At 42.7% G+C, this 12,099-nt stretch overlaps 1 protein-coding gene across 1 annotated transcript in view; it reads left to right on the forward strand.

Annotated features, from left to right (window-relative positions):
- Positions 1-11,593, forward strand: part of LOC143957700 (cytosolic phospholipase A2 gamma-like) — a 71,016-nt gene extending 59,423 nt beyond the window's left edge. Inside the window, exons 13-17 of the mRNA XM_077467393.1 lie at positions 1,081-1,116; positions 3,868-3,963; positions 7,286-7,443; positions 8,935-9,106; positions 10,997-11,593. Of these exons, the coding sequence (XP_077323519.1) occupies positions 1,081-1,116; positions 3,868-3,963; positions 7,286-7,443; positions 8,935-9,106; positions 10,997-11,181 (647 nt within the window). The 3' untranslated portion in view covers positions 11,182-11,593. The remainder of the gene's footprint in view (positions 1-1,080; positions 1,117-3,867; positions 3,964-7,285; positions 7,444-8,934; positions 9,107-10,996) is intronic.
- The last annotated feature ends 506 nt before the right edge of the window (positions 11,594-12,099 follow it).

Genomic DNA, 12,099 nt, shown 5'->3' on the forward strand with positions numbered 1-12,099 from the left:
TTCTTCTTCTTCCCCCCCTTCTTCTTCTTCTTCTTCTTCTTCTTCTTCTTCTTCTTCTTCTTCTTCTTCCCCCCCTTCTTCTTCTTCTTCTTCTTCTTCTTCTTTCCCCCCTTCTTCTCTTCTTCTTCTTTCTTTCCCCCCTTCTTCTTCTTCTTCTTCTTTCCCTGGAAGTAGATGTCTGTAGATCCCTTTTGTGGGTCCAAAGTGGAGTTGGAAGGTGCAGAGAGGAGGGATGTTGTCCACACCAAAGTGAGAAGAGGGGTTGTGCTCCATGATGTCCTCCTCACCATCTTGTGTATCTTCCCTACTGGAGCCAGTAGGGGAATCTCTCAGGCTCTTTGGTTCTACAGGACTGGTTGGTGGTGGTTGTGCCAATTTGTCATCACTGCCACCTGTAGTCAGAGTACCGGTGAGTGAAAGGGTCTCTAAAGGCTCGGAGGTTACTAGAGAACGGAGCTCCAGTTCTAGGTGGCCATTCAAGAAGTGGCAGCCCATCCATACAGGGCACAGGGTCGCAGCCCCCTTAATCCTTGAACCTGGTCCCTAATGTACATGCTGGATGCATGGATTCCAATGTGTGTGTGTCACTGATAAGAGCCTGAGGCTATAATTGGCTTAAAGTACGCCCACCCAGTTGTGTGACAATAGTGAATTAATGTTCACTATTGTCTTCCTGAATCTCCTCCTGGCTCAGAAAGTGGTTCCTGAGACATGATTGGCCGTTCCTGTTGGCTGCCGAGGAGGGGGAGGGAGGAGAGACATAGGAAGCCCCTGTGAAGATGGGGATATGAGGTGAAGTTGTCGCCCAGACAGCCTGCGACATAGATGAGGTAAGTGCGGGGCTGGTGACCAACTGACTGGGGGGTTGTGGCTGTTTGCTTAATTGCTGCCCCCCCCCCCCTCCAAAGAAAATATACCCCATCTGCCACTGCTTTCAGGTCACGCCCCAAAATTACATCATTCTTCATGTGACCTTTAATAAGTGTTCTGGCAATTCAGAAATGCAATTCTGCAGAAAAGTGATCTGTGCATATTATGTTTGGGGTGATAATGACCTTGTTTTTTTTACTTTTATCATAGTGATCAAAAAAAGATCCTGGTCTGAATATATGCGAGGTATGTAACGCGGGGATCTGATTTATAAGATGAGGGGATACTGATGTCATCGTGTTCTATCCAGAAAAAACACCGGAGATTCCTAAATTCCCGGTTCAGGGGTATACATCGTATGTAATACCATGGATCACATTTATAGCCCACATCTCCAATATCACACCCCAGTATATCTATGTAACCACTATATACTGCTTACTATATACTGCGTACTATATATAAATGTAGTAGTTTGGACTGTTTTCTGAAACGGACACTGTCTCCGAATCCCTAATATTTCTTAAGAGGAAAAGGAAGACAAAGCTCTTTCAGGTATAATGGGATCTTGAATTGAGATGTCTGTTTAATAAGGGGAGCACCAGAGACAACAATTCAATAAGAAGAAAATATAAATTTATTTAAAGTATAAAAAGTAAAAACCCAGACATAATGCATATTTTTAGACCGTGAAATTGGATGCGTAGATGTGCAAGGAAACGCCAACATGTTTCGCAAGATGCTTCGTCAGGGTACTGCGTATATCGGGGACTTCATCTGGCCTTCTAAAAGGTTGGGCACTTTAACACATCTCTACCCATTCGTCCGCCCATCATGCAATGCATACTCTGCGGCTAATTCCAGATGAACGTCGGCTCCAAGCGGGATGGCCAGTGGGGAGATTGGATCGTGCGGCTGCAGTGTGTAATAGTACACCGCACCTCGGACGTCAAGATGCGCTTTTTTATTTTTTTATTTTTTCCTCTGGCATTGCATGCTATTAAGTCTATGATATATCAGAACACTCGGGTTCTCCACCATTGACTCCCCCAGCTGTTCTCCTCCTAGAATGTATGACGATTAAGTCTGATGCACCAGAACCCCCAGATCATTTTTATGCCTTTTACTAACCAAACAAAAAGCCAAGCTTCAAAATTGTGTTAGAATGGAAATGCATCAAGTCCAATGGAGGCTTCAAACAAGCGTCCAAGAGTCTGAGGTATTGATAAAATTGATTCATAGCAGAACAAATCCAATTCAGGGGCCAAAAGCACCAACCCCCCCCCCCCCCCTTGATTGGGGCTTAGGAATTTGTACTCCAATAAGCAGATACTAAATATATCTGTGACTTACTGTTTGGAACATTTTCTGGGGGCCAGGTTAAGCCATTGATGATGCAGCAGAACATTTTTGGCCCCTTAAATGCCTGAAGAGGGGATATTGAATTGATATGGAAATGTCCCTTATGGCATTTTTGGACCCCCAAATGCATTGGATACTCTGTGGATTGTCACTCAGACTTTTATTGGGATAAAGTCCTATCTGGACCTCTTGGCAGTGGTGTGACCCTTCTATTTCTATTTTTGTTATATTACACTACAAACTAACGAGACTGGGGACATCTCTGGGGTGTGAATGCCTCCTGATCAGTAATCAGATTATATTTATCAATACCAATACTTTAAGATTGAAGTACAGTAAGTACATATGCTATTTTTCAATTTTTATTTGTAGCGGCCATAACCCTCAATGGGGGGGGCCTTGACTTTTGGCTTACCGGTTATCTCCGCTTGGCTTGTTCTTCCACCTCTAGGGGTTCCCAGGGTTAGTACCCAACAACTTTGGACGCCAACACCATAAGTCCTTTAGAAAAGGTTTTTATTTGCAGGGGTAACATCCAACAGTCTCGTTAGGGAACAGAGGGCAAAGGTGAAGGAACTCGGGGCACCTTGAACTGCTAATCACCAGAAAGTATCTAGTGCAGCCCAGAGAATAGCCACTTGCAGCTCGGCGCTTCAAAGCTGAACGAATCTCTAGCCAGAGATTATGGAAGTCAACACTTCTTCTTTTTTTTTTTTTTTTTTTTAATCCGGAACTTGCAAAGTCCCTGACCTTGAATAAATTTGCAACCAAAAGTGAACAGGAACCTTTCCTCAGTACCTGGAACCTGTCTCCTTGGCAGTACTGGAAAAGCATGGATTCGTTAGTGACCTTGACAACCCAGCAACCAGGCACTTCTTGGGATGCCAGCTTGTTGGCCCTCTGGAGAGTCCTCCCCCGGTTGTTTACACGAGCTGCAGTGCCCCTCCAAGTTGAAAGGACACCTTGAATCCTCCAGTTACTGTGCCTCGGACCAGCCTGTTCTGAGACTCTGGAACAGATGGGTCCAGATCATGCGGGTCTAATAGGGCTAGTCAAACTGACCATGTTGCGGCGCGGCCTACGCTCCCGTGACTGGGACCCCTCGCAGGGCTGCCCCAGTCCAGACACGGGAACAGGCAGCTATTGCCTCATGAACCAACCCTGAACACATGACTTCAATATCTTAAGTACCCTTCCCCAGACTCCTCAGTGGGGCCAGACGCACCCACTGATTGGTTCCGGGAAACACCAATGCCTAAAGCGTCCAACCAGGCCTGATTCTAAGCCTGTCATGTGCACCTAACTGTACACATGACCAGGCAGAACCCCAACACAGCCCAGTCAGGCTGAGGCCAAAGTTAAACCTGCACAATCAACCCTCAGAACCCCTTTACTGTTCTGAGCCAAAAACTAAATTTGTACATAGCGGACACGTTGTCTAAAGTGTCACCGCTCAATATTTGTAAAATGGAGAGAATGTCATTTTTTTAAATGTGGGGAAAGATGGTGTTGCCTGGTAAACTATTTTGGTGTTATAAATGATTACATGTGGATCGTGTGTCGTTTTTTCAAAGTAATACCGCAAACATTTGTATTGCCTGGTCGAGGGTTGCTTCAAGAATCTCTCTTCTCTAGATGTGTATGATAATGGCAGAATGGTGAAGAACCTCGCATCTTGTTTTGTGCAGTGGAAATGGGGAACGACAAACAATTTCCTCTACAAATGCAAAGGTGAGCATATGTGTGACATTGTAACAAAGGCCATACATGGTGCAAATTTCTTTCCCGCAAACACGGGTTGCAGGAAAGAAACTTTGCATGATTCCCCCATAGACACATACTACTGACTACGGGAAGCCCTTCTGCAGAACTATTTTCTTCTCCTGGTGCGGGTGGGGAAGCCACATTGGGGGATGACTGTTATTATTGCTAACGGTTATAGAAGCTGCTAGCAATAATCATAAGAGAATCTTGCAGGCTAGGCTGGTTGTACCCAAGTTGGTTGGTCAATTTGGTATATGCAGCCCGCCCATTAACTCTTGGAATATCGTCCGGTTCCTGCTGAACCGTTTAAGGCTGGCCAGACGTTGTTGGAATCTCTTAATCGGAATGTTTTTTTTTATTACTAAAGCCTCATACACACGATCGGACTTTGTACAAACTTTCCCGTGGACTTTTGTACAAAGGGTGTAGTCCACAAGTTTGTCAAAAAGTACGTTCGTGTGTATGCAATACAAACACAAATGTAGTGACGTCACAACGTACTGACAATTCAAGAGGACGTTCAATGACTCCAGCACCACCTTTGGTCAACTTCTGTATTGTAGTCTGATCTTTTGCGTTGGTTCTGAGCATGCGTGTTTGTACCTTGTACAAAAGTCCGATGCTTTTGCGTACACGCGATCAGACTTTGCTCCATCGGACTGATGTTGTCAAAAAGTTTGTCCGTTCGCACAGCCAACAAAAGTCAGATGAAAACAGAAAGTTTGTCCGATGGAGCGTACACAGTAGGATGTTGCTCAAAACAGCTTATTTGCATGTTTGTTGTCAAAAAGTCCAACCATGTGTACGGGCCTTTAGATTACCAAAGAGAATTCTAAATTTATATCTGGCTTATACCCCCCTCAACTAGACATGTGCACTGACAAAATTTTTTTTCGTTTCATTAGTTTGTGTGTTTTTTTTTTTTTTTTGGGAATTTTCACTTTTCAGATTTCTACATTTTTAGATTTTTACTAATTTCTGAATTTCCGGGAATTCAAAGATTTGAAAGTATCTAGAAAAAAAAATAAAAATATTGAAAATCAGTTTAATAACGATTTAAATTAACGAGTACAAATTTATCCGAAGTTACGATTTATCTGAAATAAGTGCCGCATCTAAACAAATGGAACGGAACAAATTCTAAAATTTTTTTATTATTATTAGATCGTTACATTCCATGTGGTTAGATGTGGCATTTGTTGTTTCAGATAATTCGTAACTTCGGATAAATTCATATTCGTTACATTCACTAACAAACAAATTTGAAAGGGAATTCCAATACCTATAATTTAATAGTTATTTAGAATTAAACAGGTTTGTTTTTCCCTGATTTTAGAATTTTCGGAAATCCGGAATTAACGAATTTGTCAAAATTCGTTTAAACAAATTTGGAACTAAACGAATTGCACATGTCTACCCTCAACCTTTTCCGTATCCAACTGCAGCAAGGTCAGAGGGCAGCATAGTGGCTAGGTGTGACAACCAATATGTATAAACACAGTGGCTAAGAGATCAGTACAGGGTTGTGGGTTTGAATCCCAAGAATGGCACCTGCATGGAGTTTGCACGTTCTCCCTGTTGGTTTCCTAAATGGGCCCCTAGTGTGAGTTGGATGTCTTGGATTGTAAGATCCTTGAGGGAAGAGGCTGATGTGAAAGTACAATATGAAAATTTGTGTAAGTTGTCGGTGCTATAATAAAAACCTGTAATAAAAAAATAACCTGCCAACATCCATGAAATTGTCTATTACAGAAATTAGATGGCCGACAGTCACTTTAAATGCTTTCATACTTTTTAGCCCCAATTGTTCTCTCTAGTTATTTAAGGAGTAGGGATGTATTTAGGTTTTTATTGCTGTCTGTGTAATCACTGGGGAGATTCACTCGCTATTCTGTCAACCATTCTTGCTAGAAGAGGAAGCGATCAAAATCCCAACATTTAATAGTTGTCCCCAACACAGGAGGGGACATTTGCCAATGGGCACAGTGGCCTGGAAGGTCATTTTTCTTCCCGTTGTCTCTTAAACAGGAAATTAAGAGAAACACAACCGACAAGAGAGCCCTTCTCTATCCAAAGCAAACATGGAAAATTGTATCAAATACTTGCTGTAAACTTCCTTTCCTGGCGCCAATCCATGCCAGCATACATATGAAAGGTCTGCCCCCATCTCCACCCACAGGAGCAGAGAGTCTATAAAAAGAAAACTCCTCCTTGTTCCCTGGAATAACCATATTTATGGAAAGGTTCATGATCTGCCATGGATTGGTGCTTGGAAAGGAAACTTACGGTAGGCATTCGTTTCCTGGTGCCAACATTGCAGTATACATTTGATAATGAGCTGAAGAGGGAGAATGAATATGTCCAATGATACTTTTTTTTAACATTGGACACAGAAGTCTGTATGGTCTTCCGGCTGAGGTCTACCTCTGTGAGAGCCCCTGGATCCACCCTAATAGTGCTTTGCAAAGGTGTGATCCAACCTGCAAAATGGCAAAACGGCCTTTCTGAAAGTCTAGAAGAGGATGGGGTTTGCAGAGAGATTTTTAGAACCTTGGACACCCCAAGCCCATGCAGAGAAGGCTCTGCGTCTACTGGAAGTGATGACCGCACAATTTATTAGGTGAAAGCATTAAGACACCTGTTGTAGGGTGTAAAACACAAAGGGCCGGTATGCATATTTGGGTGACTTTACCATTTTTTTTTTTTCCATCCTTGCTCTAGAAAGTGCCAGTTAACAAAAAGGGTGGGGAGCACAGACCTCTAAATGTCCTCCAAAATTTCAAAGATTTTATTTTTATTTTTTTTTCTGAAAAAATATGTAAGGCCCCTTTCACACGGGACGGATCAGTGATGATCCGCTTGCTCAGCGGGGAACGCTCAGTTGTCCCAGCTGAGCCGGCAGCGGACAGGGCGGTCTCTGCACACTGTGCAGGGACCGCCCTGTCAGCTCTCCGCTCTCCTCTATGGGGGATCAGATGAACACGGGACCGTCTGTCCGTGTTCATCCGCTCTGCAGACGGATGGATGGAAAAATAGGATTTTCCTCCGTCTGCAGAATCGGACAATTGCGGAGGCGGACGATAGCGGGTGTCTGCGGATGTTCATCCGCAGACACCCGCTATCCCATAGGAATGCATGTATGTCCGTATTTCATCCGCAAACGTGTGAAAGGGGCCTAAAGTGTATGTTTGTGTGTTTTTAAACACCTAAATTAATAGCATGCTCACAAAGTTTTTGACTTAAAGCAAAGAAAATTTTAACCCACAAATTATTTATTTTTATTTCCCAGCTAAAATCCCAGAAAGCTGCAACCTCTTTCTTAAAAAGCAAATCAGTCTGGTGGACGCCGGGTTGGAAATTAATACTCCGTACCCGTTGGTGTTACCTCCTCATCGCAAAGTAGATCTGATTTTGTCTTTTGACTTCAGTCAAGGAGATCCATTCGAGGTAACCACATTTCAGTCATTTGATGAAACTCGCCAACATCAGATATAGAACTAATTTAGAAAAAACACAAGTCATGAAATGATTAGTGCTGAGCTACACTGGGTTTGGTTCAATTTTTTTTATTTTTATGGGTTTGATTGAAGGGTTCAGAGAACTTCAAAGACATTTGAAAACCGAACCCAAACCCCACTGAAATCGATGGGAGCCACGCTAAAGGGGGCCAATTTTATGGGCTAGGCAAGGGAATGTCGCATAACCAGCAATGGGGGTGGCACTGCCCTGGGTAACATGTACCATTTGTAAAATCCATTCAGGTTGGTGTTGTGTTGTGTGGTGGTTGTTGGTGGTGGTCAATGTACAGAAAGTGACGCAGCAGCGCTGACACTTTACAAAAGAAACAACTTAACATTTTCAGGAAATTACATTTCATTGCTGGTTTATTGAAAAAGTGCCACGACCTATTAAATGGAGCTTAAAAACAATTTTATTTAACCACTTACCCTAGGAAGATTTACCCCCCCCCCCTCCCTTCATGCCCAGTCCATGTTTTGTGATAAGGTACTGCGTTACTTTAATTGACAATTGCATGGTCATGTAAGGCTGTACACAAATATAATTGTATATACTTTTTCCCCACAAATCGAGCTTTCTTTTGGTGGTATTGGATCACCACTGGGTTTTTTGTGTGCTAATGAAATGAAAAATTAAAAAAAATGTGAAAAACAAAGCATTTAATTTGTTATAAAAAATCAAGTTTCTTCATAAATTTAGGCAAATATGTATTTGGTTATATATTTTAGTTGAAAAAAAAATAAAAAATCTTGCGTATATTGATTGACATTATAGCGTCTACAAACTATGTAATGCAGTATACATGGGGTCCCCAACTTACAAACGCCTGACTTACAAACCACTACTACTTAAGAACAGGGTGCTGCGGGGACCCTCTGCCGTTCTGCGCATGCGCGACCAGAAGGAGCCTCGGAAAAATTTGGAAAATGTCGGAAATGTCCGTAATTGGCCACACATGCACAGAACTGCATTCGACGGAACATCTTAAGTCGACTGCGCATGCACAGAATGACCATTTACGGACATTTCCGATGTCCCGTTGAATGCCGTTCTGCGCATGCGCGGCCAATTACAGACGTTTCCGGATTACTAATAGGAGGAAAGTCCCTAATGGGTTCGTGACCCGGGGACCCCCTGTATACTGGGTTTTTATTTATTTTTATTTTTTATTTTTTATTTTTTTATACCAGTAATGGCAGTGATCAAGGACTTGTAGCGAGACTAGAATATTTTGCGGTTACATTTTAACATCTGGTCAGAGCTGATGGCCGATCAATATGCTTCATCTCAATTTGAGGTTCACTTGTTGTGAGCAGGATTTGCGAAAACGTTCACAAACTGAATCTGGGCTTATTCTCACTATTTTAGTACAATGGGCACATTTTTAATATCAATTTTTCTTTTTTTTTTTCTCTTTAGACTGTGAAAAAAGCAGCTGAATACTGTAAGGCTCACCAGATTCCCTTTCCAAAAAACACTGAAGAAAGTTATGAGGATCCTCCAACTAAAAGCTGCTACGTCTTTGAAGGAGATGGATATGAGACGCCCGATGTGATTCACTTTCCCCTGTTTAACGCCCAGACTTGTGGAGGTGAGTTTACAGAGGAAAATCCTGTAATACGTCTTGTGTATTCATGGAGTTGTCTCACTCTCAGTATTATGAGCTTGGTGGATGCTATAGGCTGCATTCCAAGTATGGATATTACATAGTTCCAGCTTGGACCAATGCAATTCTCTATACCCGTGGGTCCCTCCTAGAAACTGGAAGCCACTATAGTAGACGCCGCTTCTATTATGTTGCCGTTAGCTTCTGGGCCCTGTGCCAAGAGGCCGCCCTGTTGCATTGGGAAATCAAGATTGGCCACTCGGCACATCCACCAGTTCAGAGATCATTTTGGCATTCTTGCAATGAATGCAAAGCTTTCTCCAATTGGGACAGTGGCCTCTCCAACTGGGCTAGTAGAAAATGTAGCCCCTGAACACGCATATCTGGATCCCACCCCCATTGGTCTGTACTTGCCTACTTAAATGGTTGCCTCTACTATTGATGGCTGCATCTCAACCAGCAAAAATGTTGTATTGGGCTGTCAGCACCTACTAATGTACTTGAATGGGACCCTGTTCTTGCTCTACAGGTAAGTCGCATTCAAGTCTACAAAATTTTGTTGTGCAGACATTGGCTGTCTGACACCACAAGATTTTCACCAGCCAGGATGCATTCATTGGTGTAGGTATGGGCCTGTGGGAGGAGAGGGGGGGAACCTTGATGGTTTACTTGCTAAAATATTTTAGATTCCAGTAAATGGACAGGCACCAGGTAGCAGCACCTTTGACTGACAAGACCCCCCCCCCCCCCCCCGTTCCATGACCATAAATTGGTAGACATTTTTCGTCACTCAGATATCTGAAGCTATATTTGAGGTCTTTCTGCTCAGAACTTGAGATTGTGACACCCGGGTTCTCTCTCTGATATCAGTCCCCAGGGTCAACACAGGCGGCCAGGGCTGAAATTGCTGCTTTCATAATGGAGTACCCACTTGGTCCCTGATATTCCATCCCTAAATCTGGGCTTTGCTGCCTTAGACATTTGTACCCCTATGCTGTCATAGTAGGGTCTATGGCCATTGCCACCCTTCCTGTGAATCGAGAACAATTTCCAAACCTTTATATGGAGGCTTCCAGAGGTGGAACATGGTGTGCCAAAACACTGGGGGGGGGGGGGTTTGTATTGCTGGTATAGGGTGCTGCCATGGTCTGTCTGCCTAATCTACTGCAGAAGAGAGAAACTGACAGCTGCTGTGTGTATCTGAGGATAGTAAGGGTGTGACATGTGACCTACCCCTGCCTGAGCCTACTGTGTAGAAAAACGGTAAAATACAGGAGGATTTTACCTGGGCCCCAATCGGAAAGGGAAGTTATACATTTTTGAAGTAAGGAAGTCCTCTGTGTATAAGGTGGCATTCCACGTGCCAGTCATCAACAATCCAGGATGGCACAGCCCACAATTCCACACCTGTCACTGCAGGCTCGCCATCTGGATAACCGAGTGCACAGAATGGTTACCTCTGTGCATAGGCAGGAGATGTACGACCAGCTAAAGCTCAATCGGAGCGAATACCTAGCTTGCGGGTAAGGGGAAGCAAGTGGCTATGACGGAACAAACAAAAAGCTGCCGGCTGCCATAGAGAACAGCTTGGTGTCTATAGGAAACCATGACAATGTGTTTCTGGGCATAGCCCCCCTTCAAGTCTTGATAAAAGGAGGGCATGTTCCTGAAACACGTTGCCATCATGGTTACTAGTGCAACTGAACTAAAGCACAGAAATGTTTTGACTTGAGAATAAACTATAAATATTTTGTAACACAATGTCAAACTACACACATGCCTATTTGAAAGATGCCAGAGAAGTAATTTTCTAAAAATCTCATTGATCATTCAGTGTTTATTTTTTTTTTACAATCTGATACATGTTTCTTTCAGATGCTAAAAAAATGGAGACATTAAGCAAGAAGTATGCCACACGTGTTCATTCCTATGACGGTTCTATGATAAGTGAATTGCTAGACGTTGCGAAAAAAAATGTGGAAAGCAACCTGGACCAGATCGAAGTCAAAATAAAACAATGTGTTTGGCGGAGTAACAAGAGGGAGATGTCACAGACATAATGGATGAGGACCAATGAAAATTCCGGCAACACTTGGCTCAAATGTTTATAGAGGACCGTTGAGAGAAACTAAAGTCATTCTCTGAGATTCAAGCAATGGAATCCTACTTTAAAAATCTGAAGATATTGACTATAAGATCTCCAAAAAATAAAAATAAAAAAATCTGCAACGTTTTTTATGACTGTTTGAATGAGTGCAATTTCCACTGGAATGTATACAATTGTAAGATGGACATCTTGGGTTCTGACACTGGTGGTTGGGGTTATCATGCAAATCCACCCATTTTCCGGTTTTAATGCAAAAGCTAAGGGGTCTTTGGTAAAGGGTTCCAAAATTTATGGAATTTTTTTTTTTTTTTTATATCTGAAAATCATGCATCGTATCTGGTAATAAAATGTACACCTTGATCAAATTCCATGTTTGTCTTTGATTTTGTACACTGGATGGGAATTCCTATTAGGAGCGAGTGCTGTAATGGTAAGGTTTGGCTGTAAATCCATTTTGCAACAGCCTCAAACTTTATAACTGTGCCAATCGTTTTGGTGCCCTACAATCTACCTCTTTGGGACTTTAAAAAAAAAAAAAAAAAAACCTTGGCTATTTGTTTCATGAGCTTGATACACAGCTTAAAAACTAAAATGTTAATGGTATGTCAAATCAGATTAAAGTGATTGTAAAGGCATTAAGGCAATATTTCACAGATTAGCCCTTTATCTCCTCTTCTGGGGTCCCCTGTTGCTACTGTCAGCTCCTCCTCTTCTAAATTGCCCCCCATAGCAAGCCGTGTCCTGTTGTGGCACTTGTGTTACATGTTCTAAAGCCAGGCTGTGTGTGTCCATAGATGCACACATTGTAGCTTGGCCCTGCGCTCTCTTCACAGGATGTGATTGACCACAACAGGAGTCAATGGCTCCCACT

Source organism: Lithobates pipiens, unplaced genomic scaffold (genome assembly GCF_037356315.1).
Source record: "Lithobates pipiens isolate NorthernLeopardFrog02 unplaced genomic scaffold, aLitPip1_a1.2 Scaffold_55, whole genome shotgun sequence".
Taxonomy (NCBI): Eukaryota; Metazoa; Chordata; class Amphibia; order Anura; family Ranidae; genus Lithobates; species Lithobates pipiens.